At 48.0% G+C, this 26,687-nt stretch overlaps 1 protein-coding gene across 2 annotated transcripts in view; it reads left to right on the top strand.

Annotated features, from left to right (window-relative positions):
- The window catches only part of EPHB1 (EPH receptor B1), a gene marked incomplete at both ends in the record, with an annotated part of 429,284 nt that overhangs the window by 391,836 nt on the left and 10,761 nt on the right, over nt 1–26,687 (top strand). For both annotated transcript variants that reach the window (XM_079705534.1, XM_079705535.1), the window contains one exon: nt 24,986–25,135. In XM_079705534.1, the coding sequence (XP_079561660.1) occupies nt 24,986–25,135 (150 nt within the window). The remainder of the gene's footprint in view (nt 1–24,985; nt 25,136–26,687) is intronic.

Here is a 26,687-nt window from a genome sequence, read left to right on the forward strand (position 1 = left end):
ATTCCAGAGAGACAGATAAGTGAGCTGGGCTGGGCTCTAATACCTGTACAATGTATATAACTTTCTTTTCGGCAGGTGTATTTCTGAATACTGTTATGGGTGTTCAAAATAACATTTCTACGTGTCTTAGTCTGCTCAGGCTGCTCTAACAAAATATCATAGGCTAGGTGGCTTAAATAACAGACATTTATTTCTCCCAGTTCTGGAGAAACTGGAAGCTGGGAAGTCCAAGGTCAATGTGCTGGCAAATTTAGTTCCTGGTTGGAGCCCTCTTACTGGCTTGCAGGTGGTCGCCTTCTTGTTGGGTGCTCATAGGGCAGAGAGAGATAGAGACAGAGAGAGCAACAGCTCTGGTCTCTTTTCCTCTTCCTGTAAAGACACTAATCCCATTACGGGGGCCCCACCCTCATGACCCCCTCTAAACCCAATGACCTCCCAAAAGGCCCAACCTCCAAATTGGGGGTTAGGGTTTCAACATATGAATTTTGAAAGGACACACTCATTCAATCCATAACACCGTGCTTGTGTTAAAGACCAGTGCTCAGTGTTTGACTTCACAGGTAACATTCTGGTTATTACTGGTCCTGTCTCCTGTTACCAAGGGAAAAAAAGGCACACATATCGGGGAAAGTGCCCCATCTTTGTTTAACTCTGCATCTGTGGCTCACATACACATTCACAAACCTGACCGTAGCCCTTTCTCGGCTCACGCTGGTGGACAGAGCCCCGACAGGGTCCCACAAACCCTCTCTGCATCGTAGCTTTCTGCTGGTTGAGTCAAAACTCTGCTCCAGCACGCCTTGCTTTCTTTTCTGATCAGTAGGAAGAGGCCCCAGCCGGTCCCTTTGTCAGCAAAATCTTTGCTTCTTCGTATTCAGCCAGGTTCCTTCTGCTAAAGTAGTGTCAACTTTCCCATCCTTCAAAGCCCCAGGCTGTCTCTCTAAGAAGTCTCTGACCTTGCCCATGCCTTCCCTCAACACTGCTCCTGGCAGACCTCCGTATTTTATCCTGAAGTGCACTCTGTCTTCAAGGTGCCTCTGATCTCCCCCAGCCCCTTCCTCTTTGCTCCTCCTGCCTCTCAGCCCTCCTGTCTCAGTCCCCGGCTCCTCCCACACCCGGTGTTTTTCTGGTGTTTCTGCGCTTCTGAGGCTCCCTTCCTTCCAAGCCTGCCAGTGCCTCCCTCCTCTTTGCTTTCTCTGTTCTAATGTCTGCCGATGTCCCCTGCCCACTCTGTCCCCCTCTGGGGAAGCTCAAATAGAGCTGCTTCTTGCGCATCTGCCCCTCCTGGCGGGAAGCAGAAGCCATTTTCTCAGACGATTCACCAGCCGCTCCTTGTCCTGACTTGATCTCCGTGCCTGCTCAGCTCTCCCTCACATACTGCCCTCACTTCACTCAATGACTGCCTGGACCAGCTCCGGGACAGCTCAGCTGGTCCTTCCTCTAGAAGCTGCCCCATCTGCATTAGACTCATTTCGTGAGCTTCCCCAGGGGCACTGGACACGGAGGGTCCACCGTCCCCATGGGACAAGGGTCAGACTGTCCCGCAGGGACATCTCTGTGAGCACCTGTCCCACTGGCTCATCCTGAACCTGTTGGGGAAACCAGGCCTGCCCCGCACGTGCTCTGCAGAGGCCCTTGTTCCCCTGTGATGAATTTCAGTCACCCTGTCACCATGGAGGCAAGACCCTGTCTCATCCTCCCCCATTATTCCCAAGAATTATTGTCTCAGCTGCAGCCTCCTATCTCACCATGTTTCTGGGAGGGAGCATCCATTCTAGCCACGATTGATTCCCTGCTGAAGTCTCCAGGGCCTTTCCTTTCACAAAAAATTGACCTTTATTCTATGATATTATGCTGCCCATGTCTTCAGCAATGTGGGCTGGGAAGGTGGCAAAAGATCCCTTCTAGAACTCTCTCCCACTCTGGGGTAGCAAAATAGTTCTATGGTAGGAAGATGCAGGATTTAGTTTCAAACTATGCTCTATAAATTTGGCCTTTGGTCTCCTCATCCATAAGATGGGATTTGGAAGAATTGTCAGATTCATATGACCCCCTGTGATAAACTGGAAACAATCCTTAATGTAGGTCCTGCTCTGGTTGCAGCATCTGTGATTATTGTGGGTGCTGCCACCAGTGCATCCCGGGCTCTCAGAATCCACACCCCACGGTGACAGACTCCCAGGTATACATTTTCAAGGCTAACTGGTAAAAACGATTGTGACTTTCCCTCTTCTTACTCACTCCAAAACAGAAAACAATAAAGCAGAGAGCTTCCAGAAGCCCAGGATATTTTGTGAATATTTTGATATTCACAAAGGAAAATAGGGCCCTCGTGACAGGATCCCCATGGAAGAATTTTGAAGAAGACTTCTCAGGAGAGAAGAGGGGAAAAGGCAGTTAAGATTATTGTGTCTAGGGAATTCCCTGGTGGTCCAGTGGTTAAGACTCAGTGCTTTCACTGCAGTGTGTCGGGTTCGATCCTTGGACCAGGGAACTAAGATCCCACAAGCTGCAAGGCACGGCCAAAAAAAAAAAAAAAAGATTATTGTGTCCGTTGAAACCCGTGGTTCTCACACTTCCTTGTGCCCCAGGATCCCCTGGAGTGCTAGGAAAGTGGAGGTTTCTGGGCCCTGCCCCCAGAGTTTCTGATCAGTAGGTCTAAGGTGGGGCCCAGGAATATGCATTTCATACAAGAACCCAGATAATGCTGATACCGCTAGTGCTGGACTGCACTTTTAGCATGACTGCATTGAAACTATTTTAGGGAGTATAAACTCACTCACAAACCTGCATTGCAAGAAAGGTCAATTATTTTTCAAAAATCAAAGTAAATCTGACACTGAGTCCCCATCCTGTCAGACTAGAAAGGAAAATGTATTTTCAGACATCCTGGAGCGTTTCCTCTCTCCCCAAGCCCGAGGGATTATGCAGGTCCTGGGGCCACACTGGGGCACCACGTCTTTGCAGGGACTAGAGCCCCTCCGCCTCTGGCCCAGCATCACCTGTGTCTGAGGAGGCAGGGAGGGCACAGCGCCCACAGGTGTCCCCACCACACAGCCCCAAACCAGCATCTGTCTCCAGGTCTTGGAACCTCCATCTGACCCTGCCACTTAGCTCCCGCAATAACCCATTTCTCAGAATCTGAATCCCCGGCCTTCCCCATTCATCAGCTTTTTTTGGAAAAAGAAAGAAAAAAAAAAAAAAAAAAAAAGCAAAGTTGATTAAATCAGCCCTGAAGATCCCGGGGTTGGTTTTTGAGGAGCTGGGGACAGATTGATGATCCCCCTCAGTCCTGAGATCCTTCAGTGCCGTAGCACCAAACACACGTGAACTAACACCTCAGTCATTTTCACTGACATGGTTGCCAGTGAAGTGGCTGCCCAGTAAACTGGAGTTCAACTCAGAGAGGGCATCTGGCATTGTGTTTGTTTAGCCTCCATCTTCTATACGTAAATAAGGGCTTCAGGAAGGAAGTTTGTCCAGGGTGCCGGAGGGGCTCACGCATGTTTGGGATGGAGAATCTTTTTTCTCCAGGAACTTTTACTTGGGTAACTTTCAAAGAGGGGATCCACTGAGAAAAGACCAAGAGAGTCAAAGCCTCAGCCTTAGGGGCCCTCCCCCTTCCCCGTGCCAGGTCCTGAGCCCGACCTGCACAGGAGAAGTGGGTGCCCCAGTCTGAGACCCCCTTTGCTTTGACACGTCCCAGAGGAGTGGCTGACCTGCATCCCTGTTCCCTGAACCAGCTGGGGACCGAGGGCAGAGCGGGGAGCACAACCATCTCCCCGTCCAGGCTGCCCAGACTTTCTGTTCCACCAGGAGCCAACAGTGCTGTCCCTAGCCCTTGTGGGTGATAGATGGTTAGAGGGACTCTGTGATGAAAGCAGGAAGCCTCTGTGAACTTTCTTTAAAGCCTGTGGTGAGTGGCTCCCACCAGCATCACACACGTAGCATGCACGGACATACACACAGGTACAGTGCAGTACACACACGTGGATACCCAAGCACAGAGACGGACAGAGAAACACACAGGCACCCAGGGCTACCTTGAGACAGGCACGTGCCCTCCCAGTTGCTGTAAGGCAAGGGCTAGGCTTTTCATTTCCTTACCACTGAGAAGTGAGTTTGACTGCTAGAGCACTGGTTTTTTGTTTTGTTTTGTTTTGTTTTTCTTATAATGTACTTAATGTTTAAAAGGTGCAAAGAAAGCAGAAAATTATCTGAGATAATCCTTCCTGCAAGCCTTTGGGAAAAAGCCCCCTCTGTCTGCACTTTGCAGAAGTCGCTGCTGAGAAGGTTCATCCCTCTGCTTGACGGCTTGGGCTCAGGCTAGGAACTTGGTGCTTCCAAGTGAGAAAGGTTTGCTGGCTTTCTGTCCAGTGACCCCAGGCCCAGTTTCACTTCTCCCCACCATTCTTGGTGGTTTTTACGTTTAAATCATACTTCTCCTCCCGGTCTGATCCCTGGCTTCCCTCAGGAGGCCGTATTCAAATTGTGATTTCTCACTCTTATTTCAGTCACTGAGCTAGGGTGACAGGTTCTCTGTTGGGTGGATGGGAAAGTGCAGAGGAATGAAGACAAGCAAAGAAAAGAGGGGAGCCCCTTTATTTTATTTTATTTTTATTTTTAAAAGTAGTATTTATTTATTTATTTTTACATCTTTATTGGAGTCTAATTGCTTTACAATGGTGTGTTAGCTTCTGCTGTATAACAAAGTGAATCAGTTATACATATACATATGTTCCCATATGTCTTCCCTCTTGCGTCTCCCTCCCTCCCACCCTCCCTATCCCACCCCTCTAGGTGAGCCCCTTTAACTGCAGCCGGAATAAAACCGAGGCCCAGTCCCCCGGACATTCTCCCCCAGCACTAGTTAAGCTGAGGGCGGAATCGTTGAAATTCCACTCCAGTCACCCCGCTCTGCCACGCACATCACTCTTCTTCAGGCAGCCCTGCCCTCCCCTTCCACCGATATCTCTCCCCGGATCACTTTGTCACCAGATGCTCAGTTAGGGATATCAAGCCCTGACTGAAATGCCCTTTTGAAAAAGACTCAGCATAATTATGATTAGTAAGGCCAGTGTGTTATTAGCATGAGTGGGATCAGGATGGGATTTCAGAGCCTGAGCTAGCTCGTACCCTGGTGACTGGCGCAAGATCGGGGTCAGGTTTCCCGGCCAGCACATCTCTCTGCTCTGACTGTGGTGTGTGGGGTCAGCCAGGCAAAGCCCTCCTCCCTGTGTGCCTGTCATCATGTAGGAGGGGCCAGCCACCTGCAGGAGCATGCAGGTGCATGCAATGCCTCTACCAGCCATTCTCAGCCAATGCATATTTATTAAGCACCTACTGTGTGCAAAGCACAGCAATGAACAAAACAGACGCTTCCTGAGCTCCTTGAAGTTCCTTCCTAGGACAAAAGATGGACATTAAACAGCTGATGCAATTAACTATGTAATTACAATTGTTAGGTGCTATAATTACAATTGTTAGGTGCCATGGAGAAGCATATATCAAGCACGTATTGCATACCCTGAGGAAGGAACATCTGGGCCGAAACTCAGAGGTGTTCATTAGGGCAAGAGTGCAGCCAGGAACCCATGGGAAGAGTCCCAGAGCTGGAGGCAGACTCTGCTTCCTCAGTAAGGGCAGGGCGTGGAGGAGAGGAGAGTGCTGGGGACACTTGTGCACAAGCACAGATGGGGGAGGAGCAGCTGCCCGGTGGAAAAGGCTCTCAAAAGGGATGTTGCAGGAAATGTCGAGTAGAGATGAGTCAGGATCATGGGGTAGGACTGTGTGAGCAGCCCAAGTGGGCTCACAGTAGCTTTGCTCCAAGCTGTGAACTCCAAGGGCGGCGGGGGCGGTTGGCCAGGGGAAGTAGGAAAAGAGGAAGAACCGGAAATGAGACCTTGACCCAGGTCCTCAGGGAATAGGCCTGGGAGCCCTGTGCAGAAATGGAGGCTTGAACTGTGAGGGCACCTGGATTGAAGCACACCCAGCAGATGGTGGAGAGATTTTACCTTCTCGGTTGAGGTCCCAAAGAGTCAGTCAAGAAGTCAGGGAACCAATCCATCAAGGATCATTGATTCCTTGCAAGACCTCTGCTAGAGAAGGTCGTTGTTTAATATGTTGATTGGCAGTAGTATCTGTAAATCATTCACTAAGATTTAAGCTTACTTTCCTGATTGGGTGCTTAGTAAATAAAAGTTTGGAGCCATGGCTTAGAGAAAAGAGAGATGGCTTTCAGCTGAGATGAGAAAAGGGGGTGAGTAGATTCCCAGATGAACTGGAGGTGAACTAGGCAGTAAAACTGGGCACATAAAAGGTACTCAGTAACTGTTTACAGGATGGATGGATGGAAGGATGAATGGATGGGTAAATGAATAAGGTTATAAGGGCTCAGAGGCTGAGGGTTTTCCAGAAAGAGGTAACATCAGAATGGAAGAGGTCAGAAAGTAGTGTGCTTGTTGCTGCACTCCCAGCTTGTAAACAGGCTCATTTGGCTGGTTTTGGGAAGAGGGTGTGCAGGCCGATAAAATCAAGGCATGCTAGCCCTTGAAAGGCCCTGTTATCGGCTGCATCATGTTCCCCCCCAAAAAAGTTACTTGAAGTTCTAACCCCTGTATCTGTGAGTGTGACCTGATTTGGAAATAGGGTCTTTGCAGATATAATCAGATTAAGATAAGGTGGATTAAGGTGGGCTCTAAATCCAATGACTGGTGTCCTTTTAAGAAGGAGATCCTGGAGTCTTTGCAAGTCTCCCTCTAGTTCTGCGGGCCTCCTCTGCATCATTAGAGAAGTTGGTACCGGGGGGTGGAGGTGCTCATCCCCTGCACCTAGCTTAATAGGGCCTTCAAGACCTGATAGGGCTTGACCTGTGAGCCCTGCACAGGGCCGAGCCTCTTCACGAAAAGAGACCTCTGGGTCTAACAAGTCTCTAGAAGGCAAGGTGTTTATCCAAGAAAGCGACACCAGGCCCTTCAATCCAGCCCTCCGAGAGCACAGGGAAACAAAAGCTATTTTCTAAAGACTCCAGTAGCTCAAAACCGGCCCTATTGAGGCTGAGCATATTACACCTCCTCTGGGAAAGCTGAATTTAAAAATCTGAAGGCAGCCAGGAAAGTCTCTTCCAGTGTAGTTTACAGATCCAGAGGTAAAAGAAGAGTCAGAGTGTAAGCAAGAGAGAAAGAGAGAACAGAGTGAGGAAGGGAAAGAGCAGGGGGAGAGCTGATCAAAGGCCACCCTGCTCCCACTCATTCTACAGATACTCTAGCTGCTTGGTGGGGCGGAAATGAGGGGAGGACTTTAGAGGGGAAGGTTTTATTTTAATCCTCCCACAAAAGCATTCAAGTAAACCCTTTCCCTGTGAGAAAGCGAGAGAGTATAAAACAGGAAAAGAAGATTCTCAGTGGAAAGATCCATGTAGACTTCTACTAATACTGCTCACTTAGAGAACACATGCCATCTCGGTGCTTGATAAAAAGAAAAAAAAAAAAAAGGCATAAAGAAAAGTTCAAAGCCCATGGATTCAGCTTGTGAGTTGTAAGCTGCTCGCCTCTCCTCCTGGCGGATATTTTTTTGTCTTGGTCAGCAATGACTAGCTTTTCAAAGTGACCTGTCAGATCTTCGTTCCTTTCTTCTCTTGTTGGCCAAGGAGCCGAGCAGTGGGGAGAAGCGAGAGGAGGTGACCCAGGTGACAAGAGCAAGGCTGACCTTCTATTCATTAACCTTCTGAGAATTTTCTATTGAAATACAAAGCCTCAGCCCACTTGTGCCTGGGTCTGACCCAGCAGCTTCACATCTTTCTACTCCATGCCAGATGGGACAAGACACCTGCCTTGATCCATGCACATTTTTTTACTTCTTGTCTATTAGAGCTGTATATTTTGGGAACATGCCCCAGGGCTCTGGCACATGACTTAGCCAGGAGTGGCCATGGGACCTTGATTTTAGGCCCCATCATTTTTTAAAACTTCTCCTTTGGAAGGGAATTTGGCATACTCCAAGGATCGCAGAGGATGACAGAAAATCCAGAGAGGCTCCATCTCCAGTTAGCAAGCAATGTAAGTTCATATGCTTTTAAACCAACATCACTGATAAAACGGTGTGAAGCGGCTTCATACCGGTTCATACTGTTCATACCGGTAGTTAGATATTCTATCTGGAGAAATTAGAAGGGCAAAGGTTTTGTCAGGAAATGCTGTGGCAGGAGGGAGTAGAATGGGGTGAAAGTTTGGGGCAAAAGCCTGGGCAGGGAGAGGGACTGGTTCCTTAATATCACCTTAAGATAGTTTATGTTCCTCCTAAATTACTTTTTTTCCTATTACACATGCTATGGTTCTATTATTCTAAAATAATGATTAGTATTCTACAATAGTTCTCTATTAGAAACTTATTTTAAAACCCATTTAAAACCCATTATTCAATTTGTCATTGTTTATTTGTATTGGCTTTTGATATGCATTATTCTACCAGTAATCATTATCTTCAATGACAAACACACTAAACTCATTCTTTCCTTCCTTTATTTTTCAATGTTTTCATCACATTTCAAAAAATGTAGCAAACTCGGTCCAATAGCTCTAATAACAAACAATTCCATGCATAGAACTTCACAGTAGATAATTCTGAAGGGTGGTCCCCTCAGCATTTATAAGAACAAGCCTGGATTTTCAGCCAGAAAACATGATTTGAGTCCTGGCCAATTATTAACTTAGGGTGAAAGTCACTTTACCTCTCTGAGGCTCCATACCATTATTTGTCAAATGGGAATAGGATATTATACTTGGTCTGTATCACATGACTATTGTAGCGATCAAAGGAAAAATATTGTATTGAAAGTGCTTTAATAAATTTCTGAAGTCCTGTAAAATGTAACAAAATAAAAGCTACTATAAAAGCTGATGCAATAGAATAAATTATTCTGGATCTTAGTGAAATACTTTTACCTGATTTGGGGAGAAAGATCTGTTCCAATACAGTTCCATTCAGTTAATAATGCAAGTGGTAGGATATTGCTTTAAACTCTAACCAATGTAATATAAAGAGTACAAACTTGGATGGCAATGAGACTGAAATACAAACCCTGGCTCTGCTACTAATACATTATGTAAACCGGGTGAAGTCTTTACTTTGTGAGCCTCAGTTTTCTAACCTGTAAAACAGGGATAAGAACCTACCTCTTAGTATGACTGTGAAAATTAGGTGATATTAAATATGTCAAGTGCCCAGCAGAGCAGCTAGCACCCAGTGGATCCTTGATAAATGTCCACTTGCTCTAGCCTCCTCTGAGATTCCTCATAAAAATGGGAATGGAGATAGAGCCTGTTCTCTTACAGTGCCTATTTCTTCAAGGCGAACTCACTCAATATGTGGTTGATTAATGGGGGACTGACATTGGTATAATGGTTCTCATATGACCTTTTCCTGGGATATTTATGTCCTAAAGCAATAAGGGGCAAGACTTCTTACGATTAAAGAGAAAGCCTTAGCATCATAAGAAGACCTTAAGGAAAAAGTTGGAATTGACAGAAAAGCCTTTTTTTAGTGCAAGTAGTGGCTGGTTTAGTGGTTTCCAGAACCACTATATTTTCCATTCTGTTACCTGGTAAAGCTGAGACAAAAAATTGAGGAGACTATGAAAGCATGTCCTTTATGGTAAATTATAATTTTTTGGACAAAGAAGTCCATACTGTGGGTCAGATTTTTAATTTTAATGAAACTGATCTCTGTGAGATGGGAATGCCTCCCCCGACGACCCCCACCCAGGACCTATTTCTCCAAGGAGGAAGCACAAAATCCAGGGTTTTGTTTGCAAAGGATTGACTGACTTACGTAAAGGCAGGTTTTAATTTACCTGTGTTGCTATTTTTATTAGGATTGTTGTGTTTTTGTTCCATTTTGAGTGGTCTTCTCCAAATGCAATTTTGTCCCTTAGTCTCTGTTATTTTATTGTGCAATTTTGCAGAATGTGAGGTTTTTCAAATATATATATATAACATTATAGCAGAAAGCCTGTATTAGGAAATTAGAGTCCATTCAGTCACCTACAGGAAGCATATGATCCATTTAGGTATAATAAATACTTGAGCCATCACTAGGCCTAACCATTTGAGACAGGGAATATTTTTAGAATTTTTAATAAGATCAAAATGAAAGCAATTATGTTAGAATATATATGTGAGTCAAAGGAAAGGGAAAAATGTGAGTCACTAGAATGCCTTTCAACTCATGTGATTGATAATGTCAGCTTCACATCCGAGAGTTTATAGGACCTGGGTCAGGGCCCTGCTGGGATGATGGGGAAACCTAGCCAGGCTCCAGACCACCACCCAGCTTCAATCACAGAAGCTCCTCTCTTCTCTGTTTTAGATTGAACTTACACCGAGGTTTCCTTTCAGACAACGGTTTTTGAAGACTATAGGTCATTAAATGTGATGACAGTGGGTCATTTGCGGTCAATATTTCTGTCCCACCGATTGTCCTTTTTCCAGGCCTAGAAGAGACTCTACAGATCATGACCAAAGTTGGTCTTTAAGGAAGATTCAGAAAAATTTTATTACATTTCAAGAACTTCAAAGCTAGGATATTGTCTATGTTGCACTTTCTTCACTGCCTGCATTTGAAGTTATGGTAAAAATGCTTGGGGCACACCTCACTGGCTTCTGTGTAAGAACAACTTCAAAAGGAAATGCCATTGCTTGGTCAGAGAACTCCTTTAGATACCTGACCATTTGAAAAGGAGATTTTTTAAGAACTTTTTATTTGGATAAAATTTCCCCCCCAAATTTGAATGAAGACATCTACACTATGGTAAGATTTTTAATTTTGTCCAAACCAATCTCTATGAGGAGTGACTGCCTTCCTGGGCCTGCGGTCCAGGGTCTAGTCTTAATCCTCACGTCTCTTCAGTCTCCTTCAGTCTGGAATATTTCCACTGTCTTTCTTTGTCCTTGATGACATTCACATTTTTTTTTAAGAGTACATTTTTTTTTCATTAATAGAACATTCTTCCTTTGAGGTTTTCTGGTATTCTTCATAATTAGATTCAGGTTCTACATTCTTGGCCACAGTCTTACATTAAGTGATATGTGTCCTTCCTAAGGTATCATATCTCAAGACACAGGGTGTCCATGTGCCCCCTCAATGGACTTACTGATCTTGATCACCCAATCAAGGTTTGCTCCAGCTTTTCCAATGTATATTTACATGTAATATATATTACATATTGTTTTCTCTTGTAACTGATAAGCAGTCTCTGGGAAGACAGTTAGGCTATGTAAATATCCTGTTCTTCATCAAAATCCCTCCTCCCCCTTCCCCAGTTTTAGCATCCACTGATGATTCTTATCTGAACCAGTCAGTACTACCATGGCTGCAAAATGACCTTTTCCAACTCCAGCCAGCAGGCCAGCACTTGTCATTGACAAGAGAATATTTTGGATGCTAGTTCCATAACCCAATAAAATGTTTTTTTTTGGTCTTGCTTGGAAATTCAACCTAATAACATTCTGAAGATCACACTCTCTATGATTTTTACCTGAGAACTTTTGGAATGACCTTTGGCTAAAAACATTAAGATTCTCCTCTGTCCCCAGGTGGCCAATCCCTGTTTTAGGTTATGACCTTTCAGACTGGTCTTGTCCCATCACTCTGCCCACGCCTTTGATCTAAAGAGTCTGATTTACTTGAAGGGAGGTCGGACGAGGCAGGGAGGCAGACAGGCTCCAATCTGTCGCACAAATATGCTGGCTCATTACTTCCTGGTTCTCTGCCTCATGGCTGCTCTGCCCTCTACGTCCACCTGTCCTAACCTCACCCATCCTTTGCCACAGGTAGTAAAATACAGACCTGGAGGGCTCAGAATTGTGAAAGTCTGAGAGGCCTCAAGAGATGATGCTGAAATGTTCCTACAGGATATAGAACCACTGGGAGGCTCTCCACCAAGACCAGATGAGCAGTCTCTGCTTACCACGTGCAGAGGCCACAGATCTTGGGAAGCTGTGAGAGCTTCTCTTGACTTGTGGTTGAGGATTATCTCCTGAAACTTTTAGGCTCCTATAAAACACTGGGTTCCCAGGCCTTGGGAGACCATGGACCTGGTGGAAATGGGAATTATTTTGGAGGGGCTCACAGTTCACCAGGCCCAGATAAAATGGGTTCTGAACTCTCTGAAGAGTCTTAGACTTCAGCAGGGGATGCTTCCATGACTCTCACAATTCCAGATAATTCTGGAACAGAGGCCTGGCAGTTCTAGATAGAGCTTCGAGGCTACAGCGAGATTAGGAAAGCCCTAGTGAGTGGTACTGGTGATAACAGCCACTAAGTGCCACAGCAAAAAAGTCAAGTTCAGGGTTGGAGGAGTAGACACTGATGGGTCTCTCCTTCCCACTGTGAAGAACCCAGCTGCCTTTGGGACCACCATATGGTCAACCCATCTCTGGGCTCCAATGGGCCCAGGCAGGTCAGGCAGGGAGGCAGACCAGGGCTTTAGACCCACCAAGTTGAGAGAAAGCTAAGTCTGGGAATGCAGGAAGATCTCCAGGAGTTGGTTTTTCTAAAGAATGGGAAAACAGCATAAATCCTAAAGTAGAACAGAAAATAGATTAGTCAAGAGAAGGAACAGATAAGATGCAAGCAGCTTTGGCTAAAGTCTAAATCAAGCTGGGGTCCCAGTACACCCCAAGAAAGTTCTGTAGTGCAGGCCGAGGTGAGACAACAGAATCCGAGGCCAAAAGAATGAGAGGTTGGGGACAACCTTGGACAGCTCAGCCCACAGTCCAGCCCCCGCCGTGCTCTCAATGCTGCTCGTACAGCCTGTACCAGCTTTCACATCAGTGCCCTCGTCCAGGCTGTTCAGTGGCTCTTCAAAGCCTCTGCCACATGCCTCGTGGTCTCACCCGGCCCTGCATCCTTCTCTCCCAGCAGCTGGTTTGGCTTCCTCTTTTATCACAGCATCCCCGAGCTTTTGTGTGCTGCTCAGTAAGTGTTTTTGGAGTGAATTAAGAAATTAATTAATGAGTGACACACATATGCCTGGAGATCTGAGATACCAAGAAGGAGACTGGTCAGTGCTGACTAGAGCAGAAGCCTGTGTACCTAGGGAGAGAGATGGCTGTCCCAAGACAGCTGGGCTCTACACAGCGGGAAGAAGATACCCTTCAGTTCCTGCTCTTCCAGCCTGGACTTGACGCTTTCCCTGAGGCTCTTTAGTGGCTGTTATCACTGGCCTCCCTCACCAGACTTACGCCTGTCATAACCTCCACTCCCTCCCCCCACATCTGGGGAGGACTGATCCCAGACCAGGCAGGGAGAAGGGACTCATTGGTCCAACTTGAAACGTCAGCCCATCTGAAAAAAGGGACCCAAAGAAGTCTCTAGAATGCTGTATTTTAAAATATTATAGGGCTTCCCTGGTGGCGCAGTGGTTGAGAGTCCGCCTGCCGATGCCAGGGACACGGGTTCGTGCCCCGGTCCGGGAAGAGCCCACATGCCGCAGAGCGGCTGGGCCTGTGAGCCGTGGCCGCTGAGCCTGTGCGTCCGGAGCCTGTGCTCTGCAACGGGAGAGGCCCCAACAGTGAAAGGCCTGCGCACCGCAAAAAAAAAAAAAAAAAATTATGGTTTTATTTTTAAAAGCAATGCTTAAAAACATCAAAAAAAAAAAAAAGTATGTTTAAAGTAAAAAGTGAAAAAGACTTTCCCTTCCCAATCCCCAGAGTCAGTCATGAATAGTTTGGTTTGTTTCCTTCCCAGCTTGTGTGTGTGTGTGTGTGTGTGTGTGTGTGTGTGTATTTATATTTTTAATGGTCTCAAAAATGGTCTCAATATACATACCAATCCATTCATCACCTTGCTTTGTCACTTAACAATGCATCATGAACATGAACTTTTCCCGGCTTAGTACCTTACTTCCTGCCTTTGGAAACATTTTGCTGCTGATCCTGTAGGTTTCTTAGATTCTTTCTCAGGCATCCTTTGTATGAATGAGTTGTAGAAACTATTTAACAAGCTCCCTTTTTAAACAAGCTCTGGTTGATGGCCATCTAGGTAGCTTCTGATGTATTATTTCAAACAATGCTTCAGCGAATATTCTTAAGGAGATGCCTCTGCACACTTATATAGATAGTTCTACAAAATTAATTGCAAGAAAAAAATTACTGGGCCAAAGAATTTGCACATTTACAAATTTTTAAAGTAATGTCAAACTTAAAGAAAAGTTCCAAGAATAATGAAAACAATACCCACATAACCTTTGCCCAGATTCTTTACCTATTCTTATCATTTCACACCATTTCTTTGTTATTTGCCTGCTCCTGACCAAAACTTGTTTTTTTCCTAAACTCTTGGAAGACATGCTGCATACATCATGGCTTTTATCCCCATAAGGTAACACATACTTCAGTGTGCATTTCTGTATTTCCTAAGAATAAGGATATTCTCTTAATAACTGTAATAGTACAGTTGTCAACTTAATTTAATTTAACATGGATAAAATAATTTTATCAAATCTACTGTCTGTATTCTAATACTGTTAACTGACCCCCAAAAGTCCTTTTTAGCACTTTTTCCTCCTAGTACAAGATCCAGTCCAGGATCAGATATTGCATTTCATTGTCATGTTGTTAAAGCCTCTTTTAATCTGGAACATTTTCACAGCCTTTCTTTATTTTTTATGATATTGACATTGTTAAAGAATACTGCCCCTATTTTTAATAGAAGCTTCCTCTTTTGGGCTTTGTCTGATCTCTCCTCACGATTAGACCCAGGCTCTGCATCATGCATTACATAAATGATGGTGTGTGCTTCTCAGGGTACCACATCTGAGCACAGGATGTTCGTCGGCTCCTCATGGTGATGTTAAGAACTGCATATTTTGGGCTTCCCTGGTGGCACAGTGGTTGAGAGTCTGCCTGCCGAGGCAGGGGTCACGGGTTCGTGCCCCGGTCCGGGAAGATCCCACGTGCCCCAGAGCGGCCAGGCCTGTGAGCCATGGCCGCTGAGCCTGCGCATCCGGAGCCTGTGCTCCACAACGGGAGAGGCCTGCGTACCGCAAAAGAACTGCGTATTTTAAATTCTGGTAGGAAAAACGTTCATTTCCCAAAACTTTTTTGCCAGTGTATACTCCTGCCACAGTTTGTGAGATTTCTGCACAGCCCTATCCCTTTCCTTACGCAGGCACCACCACCAGTCTTCTCAGCGTATGCCCGGTCAGTACACTGTGCTTGTTAATACTTTATTTTAAAAAGAAAGCAATACATTTTTTTTTCTCATTTCATTTTGAGATACTCTTTAGTATTCTTATGCCTCAACAAACGTTCCCCAAACATCGAAAATGCAGTAGACTCCCATGGACTTTTGTAACCCCAAACTCACTGGGACTTAGACAGTGTGAGTGTGATTATGGCACAGGCGGGACGGGACCCTTGGCTGAGAGTTTGGGGCTCCACGCTCTGTAAAAGCAAAACAGGAACCAGTCCTTTTATCCCCCACTTTGGGAGAGAAAAGATGCCCCTGCCGTCCACATGCAGGGACATTTATCTCCATTTATGCTTCCATCTTCTTTCCTATTATCTGCTCTGAGGAAAAGGCAGCACGGCATTGGGAGTTGAAGGATCGGTTTCAAGTGTCCCCTCCACGTTCTATCAGGTGTGGACTCATGGCCACCCTCCTCGCCTCCCCCGGTTCACATAACTGATGAGGAAGGGACTCAGGAGGAGCTGGCCTCCCCGAATGGTCCTTGGGGCTGGCCCTGCCCTCCCTGGGTTCCCTCACTGCCACCAGAGAGGACAGGCGGCCCCGGGAACAGGGCTCCTGCCGGGAGACAGGCGCAGCAGCCTCACTCACGCATCTCACACGCTGCCAGCATCAGCCAGCAGCACCTCGTATGTCCCTCTGAGATAATTAAGCATTATTATCCCTATTGGCAGGTGGAGACCGTGAGACAGAGTGGTTCAGCGACTTGGTTATAACTGCCGGGACTGTTTGAGGGAGAAGCCGTGCCAAGAAGGGAGTGCAGTTCAGGAGGCCAGAAGAACTTAAGCTGTTTAATGTGACAGATTATTTTAAAATAGCTTCTGGAGGGTGGGGGCCGGAAGAGGGGCTAGAGGCGTGGCCAGTGCACGTCGGGGAGGCACCAGAGATTACCCTGTGAATAAGGAATAGACCTAGTATACCTGAGAAAACGGGTTGCCACAGTCTGTCAGATGCTTACAGAAGAGGAGGGAAAACACTGAAGGCTTAGTCAGCTCGGTTAGGACAAGGAATAAAGCCCTCAGCTTCCCGCAGAGCTGGACAGAGGTCCCCAGGACGGGCGTGCAGACAGAGCATCCACCCTACCGGCGCCCTCCCCGCACGGCTCAGCGTCTGGAGCCCTGCCACGTTGCCCTAGGAGGCGGAGCCCTACCTCAGAGCGGCAGGAAGCCCGAGTGTCTCCATGCACAGAGGTGGGAATAGAATGGGAGAAGAGCGGGTGCCTGCCTGAGGGTCACAGGGGAGACACTTGGGACAAAGGTGGGGAAGCCATCACGGCCTGTTCACAGAGACAGGAGCCACAGAGACCTGGTGCCAGGTGTCACTACTGAGGCAAACAGATGCACTAGAAAAGGAGAGGAGAACTGTGGTCTCTAAGGGCGAGGCAGACAGGCAGCAGTGAAGCTGTGGCGATGGCAGCTCCAGGGAAAAGCACAGTTCCTGCCATGTTCAGAAAAGAAGCCAATACACCCTGGACCGGCCCGGGCAGGGAAGGGTAGAGAGCAGGGTGACTGGCTAGCCTCCTCCTCAAGCCTGACCATCCCGTTTGCTGGCCCTCCCTGCCAACCATGCCATTCCGAGGTCACATAGAGGCTCACCCTCCCACACCACCCTCTTGGGCCCAGGCTTGGGGGTTGCACCAGAGGAGACTAAGCCCCATCATCCCTGCCAGCTACCGCTGCGGAATTCCCCACACAGCGCCCTCCTCAGGGCAGAAGTGGGTTTGTTCTCTTTCCCTCTACAGACCCTGACCTTGCCTGGAGAGGGTCCCCACCGCCTGCCTGTGGAATGAGTGGAGGCCGCATGTGAATGTTTAGCCCTTGTCTCTCCACCCTTTCTTTTTAATTATAAACTCGAGAAGTGCTGTGTGATAAAAATATATATAATTAAATGCCCACATCTCAGCCATCAGGGGCTATTTCAGGGGTGGATAGTAAAAAACAGCTGTTTGCCCTGACAGTAGAGTACAGAGAAACAACGTCTGTTTGGTTGAAGAACAGGGTTGGTTTTCTTTTTTTCCAGCTGGGAAACGTAACCAAGTGGCCTTTCTGTTCTTCACACATGAAACACACACTATCATTCGCATATTTTTAGTTAATTTATGTCCAAATAGGCCTTTCTCTCGCTGCTGGAAAATGATGTTTGGGCTGCAATTACCTTTCCGGCATCTCACAGAAGGGTTTCAGTGCTCACAAAGCTCAGGGGAGAGGGAGCATGTACCCCACTGACTGTAAATCTCTCCATTTGTAGCTATTCAAATCACATATTTTATTACTAGTACAAAATACATTGTGTCATTCATTTTGGAGGAGCAGCTAATGCTTCAAGAAAAGCTTTGAAAAACATTCTATTTAGAAACAATTTTGTCTGCAGCCAATGCATTGTGTCTTTTCTCCCGGCCCTTTTCTCTGTTCTCTGTGCCATTTGCATGACAAATGAGATCATCCTCTCTCCAAAAGCTCACCTGTCCATGCAGCCGGTTTCCCACCTAAAGTTCGAATTCTCTGTAGGTTGTATCATAATCCTTAGCATGGTAATAAATTACAGTGTCACCATCAAGATTGTGGCTTCTGGAAAGAAATAAGCAGCGGGGCCAGATGAACTCTCTCAGAAGATTGAGAGACTGTTTTCATGCAAATTCCTGGCATCCTGGGGAAGTAGAAACCGCCTCTTTATTATATAGACTCAGTTGCAATCCAGCAGCCAGAAGCCATTTCCACTGGCTCTTAGAAGCCTGGTAATGCTCAGAGAAAGATAACCTTTTTGGCAGAAACTTCTTTTTCTTCTTGGCTGATATGGGTCTTATCTGGAAAAATCACTTTGCTCATTAGGTTGGGCATAATGGGTCAGTGTACTTTCCAGAGTGTTTTTAAAAAGAGACATTCATTCTAAAATACCTTCTTAATTTAACACTTAGAATCACGTTAGATCTCTGGGTCCAAAGCAGTGGACAGTGACTGGGGAGCAGTGGACAGTGACTGGGGAGCAGTGGACAGTGACTGCAGAGCAGAAGGAGTGTGTGCCGCATGGATGCACCCTAGGGCAGGGCCATCTGTGTCTGAACTGTCTATAGAGGGCTGCACAGAGCCAAGGCTGGTCAACCACATGGTCAGGATGGTCACTGCTTCAAGGGGAGGGTTCAACCTGCCACTCCAGAGGGCCACTTGCTATATGTGATGTAAACTTCACCCCAGTTCACCCTCCATTTCCCTTGAGCCTTAGATACACTGGACAGAAACTTTGATGAAGCCAGCTCATTGCCCTTTTCCCCATCATTTTAAGATCTTTTGCTGTTCAGTGCAGTGAGATAAATACTTGCCATATACAGGCTACTCGTTCTCTCACCTGTAGCAGGCATCACTCAGTAGTCATGGCAGCATTCCTTGCTGAGCCCAGATGAAGCCTCAGAATCCTTCTCAACCCAGCCATTAACAATGACCAGAGTTGGTATATGAGATGAGACTTCACTCAGTCCATGACTTATGCTGGATTGATCTGTGCCAGTGGTTCTTAAAGTGTAGGAACCACATTGAGAATTTGTTAGAAATGTAAATTCTCAAAGCCAGTCCCAGAACTAGTACATTTGAAAGTCCAGGTTAGGGCCCTGTGATGTGTGTTTTAACAAGGCTTCCAGGAGAGTCTGATGCACACTCAAATTTGAGAACCACGGCTGCAGGCCAGTGCTTGTGACTAATGACTGCTCATTAGAATCACCTGAAGCATGTTAAAACTTACCAATGCTTGAGCACCACTCCCAGAGATCCTGAAGAAATTAGAACACCCACTGGCATTAAAATAATAATAATAATAATAACCTTCCCCAGAGTGATTTCCAATGGGTAACCAAGCTTGAGAAGCACACGCTAGTATTTATCGGTATGTCAGGAAAAGGGATATTGACATGGCCTTCAGCTACTGTTGTGCAATTAAGATGAAGCTCCCCAGGCCTGGAGTGGCCACCTGGGTGTGTGGACACTGCTGGTGGAGTGAGGGTGGTTCTCCCTCAGGCATGTCCCACCTCTCCAGTGAGCAGGGGTAGTGATGTGGCTCCAGAGCTGCCTTCTGACTGTTGTCCTCGTTTCTGCATCAGTGGAGATGCCAAGGGTCTGTCCCTCGAAGCCCTCACCCCACAGCACTCACATTGCTCAGCAAAGGGCAGTCCTTCAAGGAGTAGACTGGCCGGGTCTGAGCAACAGCACAGAGGAAGTATTACAGAGGACCCTGTGGTTTATCTGCTGGGCTTCCACCTAAATGTTAGAGGTTTCCCTCACCCCCAATAGTAGCCCATGGTGGATCTGCCACCTGGGAATTTAACAACAGTATTTTTAAACTAGTGCCTGATAAAATGGTATATACTCAATGTATTCATTCCTAGGGCTGCTGTAACAAAGTACCACAAATTGGGTGACTTTAAACAGCACGATTTTTTTTTTCCTCTCCCAGTTCTGGAGTCTAGAAGTCCAAAATCAAGGTGTTGGCTGGCTCATATTCCCTCCAAAGTCTCCAGGGAGGGGTCTGGTCCATGCCTCTCTCCTCGTTTCTGGTGGTTGCTGTCAATCTTTGTAGTTGCTTGGCTTGTAGATGCATCACTCCCATCACTGCCTCCATCTTCACTTGGTATTCTCTCCTACATCTCTGTGTTTTCACATGGCCTTCTTATAAGGACACCACTGGCTGGATTTAGGGACCACTCGAATCTGGTATGACCTCATCTTTTACTTTATGTTACCAAGCAAAGGGCTTGCTGCCTGACATGCATAGAAGCCAATACCATGGAACCAGCATTTGAGAAAAGAAAAGGCTTTATTGTGAGGTTGATCAGCAAGTAGTCAGGAGGCAAGGCTCTCAAATCTGTCTCCCTGATCCAGGGTTGGGTCACAGTTTTTCAAATTAGGGGAGGATGGTTGGTATGTGGAAGCAGTGGTGGGGCAGGTTTTGATTGGAGGGCTTTTGAACTTGGCCATTTATGGTAAGGTATGGTAAAGAGACTTCAGCACCGGTCTTCATGGACAGCGCACCCTTAGTTTCTGAAAGGGTTCCAGCATTCAGGTTCCAGTCATGTCCCAGTTCTTTGGTTCTGTGGGGTGGAGAAACTTTGGTTCCGGGTGTTATTTGAGATCAAAAATTTCTCCTCTGAGTATGCTTCAGCTGCACGACTTGCAGTTTTGTTCTGTTGTCTCTGAAAAACAACTCAGTGTATTGCTAGAAACAGAATAGGGCCAGTTTGGGGCTGGTTCTTTGGTTACAGTTACATCCCCAAAGACCAGATTTCCAAATAAGGTCAGGAGTTTAAAAGTTGAACGTATCTTTTTGGGGGGGGGCATAAATCAACTCACAACACTCAATAAATTCTTGTTTAATGGCAACAATAATATACTGGGTGATTTACGTATATATAATGTTGGCTCTTCAAAACAACCCTAATATGTTTTATATATTACAAACCTATTCAAGAGTGAGCATTGTGAAATTCAGGACCATTGTGTGATGATCTCCGTCATAAACCTATCACTTCAAGGGGATTCCTCATGCGGCACGATTCCAATGATTCCATGATCATGATACCCAATATTCATGAGCGTCTGAATTCCTGTTATATCCCTGCTGAGACTTCCTCTCACACATGATGGGGGAGAAAAGTACTGTAGCAATGCCCAGACACACAGAAGCATTACCCTTATGGGCATCTCTAGGATAAGTAACTAGCAAGGGAAATCAGTCCTATGCTCAGACTTTAGCCTGGAAAACTCCACAATTGGGTGGGTTCTAGAAACGAAAGCTATGAGCTGTGCCTATCTAATGTCACTGTGGCAAGGCCGTGAGCTGTCTGGGTGGCACTGGGGATATCCTTCACTCCTTGAGAGTAGGGTTGAGTCTCGTCACTGCCAGGTTCCCAGCAGGGTGCCAGGCAGAGTGGGTGCTGCATAGATGTTTGCTGCAGGCTGGCTGAGGCTGAGAGACTAAAGTACTTCTATGCTGAAACCTTCTACCTGTCGGCATCACTCCTGGTGGCACGTGTAGATGTAAGTTATCAGCAGGTGCCCCTGAAGATGGCTAGGTTACAATTAATCTGCTGCCAGACGTCGTCTCCTACTTTATCAAATTACACACACACAACACACACACACGATCTTTATAGTGTGTCTCATACCTGAATTAAGGCATGATTATTCTGAAGCAAACTTTTAGAGATGTTAAACTTTTGAAGGTTCTGGGCAGCACAACCATTCAATGCCAAGCTTTACCTGGAAGGCCAGTGTGTGAAGGACACTGAGAGCGGTGAGATGCCTCTCCCTCCTCACCTCTTCTCCCTCCCCCACACCCCAACAGTGCCCCCCTGATGCAGCTCTCGGGGAACCAGGTCCCTGCCGAATGCACACCTGTGACCTCAACATCCCTGGGGGCATCGAGTCATCTGGTGCTTTGAGGAACCTGTGCAGGGGACAATGCTCTCTTCAAGCCCAGTGTTGGCCCCTCTTGGCCACGTGGGCACAGATTCCTTCCAGAGAGTCTCGCCTGGTCTCCATCCCCTGAGAATTCTTCCCTCATGCTTCTTCCCATCCAACAGAGCAAATCACTCCTTCCTTATGCCTCTTCCTCATGCCTGCATTGGTAATAACGGGGACCCTCAGAGAACTTGGCAGTCACAGGAGTGCCTTGGCCTTGGCCTTTCCAGCCCTGACTTCTCTTCCGGCAAGAAGACCTCCCTCACTAACAGAAGCCCTGGTGGCTGCAACACCATCCCACTTCCTTTTCTCCTAGTCCCCTGCGTGGAGCTGGTCACCATCCTCTACATTAATAGATTTCCTTCCATGTAATTGAAGACGGGTTAAATAATCATCACCATAATTACCCCGAGCATCAGAAGGCAATGCTGACGACATGATGTTTGAAAGGCTGAGAGGATATCGAAAACTCTCAGAAGGAAAACACCCATCCCCGTGCTCCCCTGGCTGCCTTGGAGGTCAGCACCCCCTGCTCTCGTGGCAGAGGGCCGGTGGTGACAAGCTGTCACCTGCCTGTCTGGCCACTCTTCTCAAAGGCTCTGCCACCTGCTGGGATGGGGGTGGGGTAGTGACAGGCCAAACTCCGTGTTCAGTGAGGCCCAACAGCGCAAGGTGGCAGGAGGACTGAGGCGCGTCCGTGGGCCTGGCACTGCTACTTGACATGCAGGAGGGAGGGCTCAACAGCTGTCACCGGTGGCCCTGGGGTCTGCTCCAGACTCAGGAGAGAGGACACCTTCAGACTCCCACATTTCCTCTTTGAAGTTCAGAAGAATCACACTTTCGTCTCCCCTCCCTCCTCTCTCGGACACAAACAGATGCATAAAAGATAATCCCTAACTCTCTTTCACCCACAGACCCACAAGGCCAAGTGTTCTCTCTGTCTCTCTGTCACACACACTGGTAAGTTCTCACTCACAGAGTCTCATTCCCTCTCTCTCTCTCTCTCTCTCACACACACACACACACTCACACTCACACTGCTCTCTCCTACCTCAGGTAACCCAGGTGTATTGAGAGACCAGAAACCGCTCCCCTCTGGGGGAGCCCCAGGCCCCCTCCAGGTGTGACAACACCACCTCCCCTAATGGGGACACACAGCATGGGGTCCCTGCGCTGTCAGACACCGGCCTCAGGTGTCTGACAACTCCCTGTTCGCTGGCTGAGTTTTCCACCTCTCTTCCCAGCCATGGTACCGAGGAGATAAAGCCAGTAAATTCATTCATGTTTTGGGGAATAGTGAGAACAGAGCTTCCAGTTGCCTCGCAGCCCGAGCCTGCCCTCCAGGCATTTGTCACGTTGCTGGCATTTGAGCTGAGGATGTCTCCCACCACAAAAGCCTGCCATCGTCCTGGGGGAAATCAGGGCTGTCTTCCTGGCAGAAAGCTGGATGTGTGCCTGGGGAGGTCGGGGCCAGACAGTCTTTATTCCTCCCAGACCCCGGGTAGGAAACCAGGTAAAAATACACTTTGCAGTTTGCTTCTTTTTCTCTCACTCGTGCTCAGATTAACCACTTATACATTTTAAAGGTATTTTTGCTAAAGTCCAGCACATGTCTCTGGTGATTTGAACAGATCGTGGGAATGGTCTCATTATAAAACTAGCCTCCTTCAGCCGAGGCAGGAGGCAGAAGAGAAGGGGAAGGTGATAGGGAGCTGCAGGTCTCAGAGCCCAGGCATCGCCACAGGGCCGTGAGAGTGAAGTCTAATATTTGGCCTGGAGAATTGAAAATGAGGATCATTTGCTCTAGAGAATGATGAACTCTACCCCGTAAGTGGCATCAGTGCCCTACAGGGCTGCTGTGCTCTCTGCTCCCCGCTATTTCCCCCGTGAGAATCCCGTGCTCTAGCCATCCTGCGTTGCTGGCAGTTACCATCTCCTCTGTCACCCCAGCATCCGCACATGCTCCTCTCTGCCTGGACTTCCCTCCTCCCCACACTCTGCCTGATTAACTAGTTACCACGTGTATAACATGGACCCTCTATGCCAGGCCCTGCCCCAGCACTAGATGGATCGTAATCCACTTATCCTCATGATGACCTGACTATGTAAGTGCGATCATTACCCCCATTTTGGCAATGAGATACAGAGGCACAGAGAGGTTAGGTAACTTGCCCTAGGTCACACAGGTAGAAAGGGACAGTACTGGTATCCACACCTGGCCAAGGGCTCCAGGAAAATGCCCTTCTGGCTGCTTCTGGCCACCTTCCCTGACCCCTTCCTATGTTAGGGAGTTTCCTCTGGTTCTCAGCCCACCCTGTATCCCCCTCGGCCTCACCCTCATCACTTTCCACCTTGTTAACAGTATGTATTAAGTTTCTGTTTTCTTGTCTGCCTCCCCATGCCTGCCCAGCTTGAGGGCAAGGCCCCTGGCTGGCTCAGCTCTGGGACACCAGCTCCTCAAAAAAGGCCTGGCACAAAGCAGTGCTTCTTGCCTAGTTGTTGATGGGGTGCACGTATGGAGGGATGGATATCAACCCCTTAGGTAAACAAAACAGGCCAAGTTCTGGCAGACAAACCAAGGGCCAAGCAGGGAGCCAAGCTGGAAACTCCCAGGGTGGGATCAGAGGGTAAAATGGAGAAACAAACCTAAGAGTGGCCCTTTAGGAAAATGTGTCTGCAGCTCCGGATGTCGACCTGCTCAGAAGGGCAGGGAGGAGAGCCAGCATCCATCCGCTCTGGGCCCGGTAAACCCAGTGCAGCTGGGGCTGCCTGCAGGCTGCAGAGTGGGGAAAACCTGTCCCCCAGGGGTGGAGCACAAGGCAAGTGGGGCAGTGGGGCGGCGCAGTGTGATCTTGTAGTCAGGGGTTCCCAGGAGGTATTACCAATCACTACCTTCGTTTTGGCTTGTTTTGCTTCCTTCTGGCCCAAGTGTCGTGACTCATACATGCTGTGGGACAGCAGAGCATCACCTGCCTGTCACGGCTCGCGTGGCCCATCTCACCCAGTATCGTGCGGTAGTGCTTCTCTGCCAGTTTCACTCTCTCCTCCCACCCACGGTGACGTTAGAATCAGGACGTAGGGAATGGGGGGATAAGTGCAGCCTCAGCCCCAGTTGCCACCTCTCGTGCGGCGTGAGATGGCCCAGCCCCGCAGGTCCCCCTGCCTGGGGCCACCAGCTATCCTCATCCACGAAATGTCGGGGCGGGGGTGGAATGGAGGGATACGTGTGCCCACTTTATCCAACGCACCTTCAGCTAGGAACCCTACGGTTGGGCTGACCAGCCTTCTTCCCACAGGGAGGCAAGATCCCCGTGAGATGGACGGCTCCAGAGGCCATCGCCTACCGCAAGTTCACGTCTGCCAGCGACGTCTGGAGCTACGGGATTGTCATGTGGGAAGTCATGTCGTTTGGAGAGAGACCCTATTGGGATATGTCCAACCAAGATGTGAGTGTCAGTGGCACCTGGCTGCTACAACCCTCACCCCAGGTGTTCCACAGGCCATGGCACGCCAAGCCCACCTATCTGTTTTCCACTTGGGGCCTCAGAACGTGAACGTGAGGTGTCCAGGGCAGGGGATATTGGATCCCCTTGGTACCAATATTTGAACTAATCAAAGAGCCCAGCATGACCCCAAAGCCTGTAAAGATGCCCAGGCCAACCCAGGAGACAATGGGCTGGTTCTGAATGGCCAGGAACCATGAATAGATCAGGCCCAAAGTTAATCAGGAAATTCTACCCCACTTCAGAGCTCCACCATCACGTGTAAAGGAAGGGAAGCCGTGCTGGTGGGAGGGCGGGCCTGGCTTCCAGGCTGCTCTGCTCTGACAGATGTGCCGTGTTGAGCCAGCTGCAGCTTCTGTCTGGGACTCACGCCTCTCCGCTTTAAAGAGAGGAATTAATCTTAAAGGCCCTTCTTTTCTGAGAATCCGCTCTTCTGGGAGTCCGTGTCACCTGTCAGTGAGAAGGAGGTGCTGAGTGAGAGTCCCAAAGCTGGTCAGCTTCAGATGGGCCTCAGGAGGGGACCTGTCTGAGTGGAGGTCTGCAACACCCCTCCAGGCCACTCACAAGGGACAGGGGGAAAGGAAAGGGCCATCTGAGATGCTTTAAGCAGAGGCATTTTGCGGAGGTGTTCCAGAGGGGAAACTTTGCTTCATAATTACTAAAAGGTAGGAAGCCTTTGAGGATGATTTGCTTTGCTAAGGTCCCAGTCGAAATCCTACCTGGATTCCCCCACTGCCTTGGACCCTGGGCTGTTCCCCAGGGCCACTCGCCCTTTGTGTCCTGAACACACGCCCTCCCCTTGGAGAGTCTGCAGCGCCCGTGTTACCTTCTGTTCTCTGCTTGCTCTTCCCATCACCTTGGGGGACAGTTAGTATCTTTCCCAACTTCCAAGCAAGAAGAGGCAGGGCTGGCCCAGTCCAGATGGGGAAACCAGCCACCCCATAAGCACCTACATAGTGGGTGGGCTTTTCGTTACTCGTAAACTGGAGAAGTCTGCCCCCAGCCAGCCCTCTCTCCAGACAGACGTTCCGAGCCATGGCTGTCGCTCATAAGGTTGAGAAAGGTGGCGATCTGGGAGTCCAGGAAACACTTTCCAGTGAGCCAACATGGGAGCTGGGTGCTGCCATGACAGTGCCTCCTCCCCAGGGTAGAGTGGCTTCAGCCCAGAGGAGGTGAAATGGCTGCCTCCTTAACCAGGTCCTGCTGTCGACCATGTGTGGCATCTAGATCCTCTATTATCTCTGATTATCCGTGCTTTGCCTCCGCTCCTGCAGCATGTCGAATCGGTAAGTGTTGGAACTGATGCCAAGGCTGCTTTCATGAAATCAGGTGCACCCTGGTTTTGTCCATACTGTCAGCTGGATGAGTAATAAACGTTAGCCAGAAAATGCAGGCCCCTTTTGTCCTGCCCAGAGACTGTAATCCGATTAAGCACAATTCAGCACACATGGAACGGATTATGAAACTCTGACAGGCAAGATTTGACATTCAAGAT

Source organism: Hyperoodon ampullatus (assembly GCF_949752795.1).
Source record: "Hyperoodon ampullatus genome assembly, chromosome: 5".
Classification (NCBI taxonomy): domain Eukaryota; kingdom Metazoa; phylum Chordata; class Mammalia; order Artiodactyla; family Ziphiidae; genus Hyperoodon; species Hyperoodon ampullatus.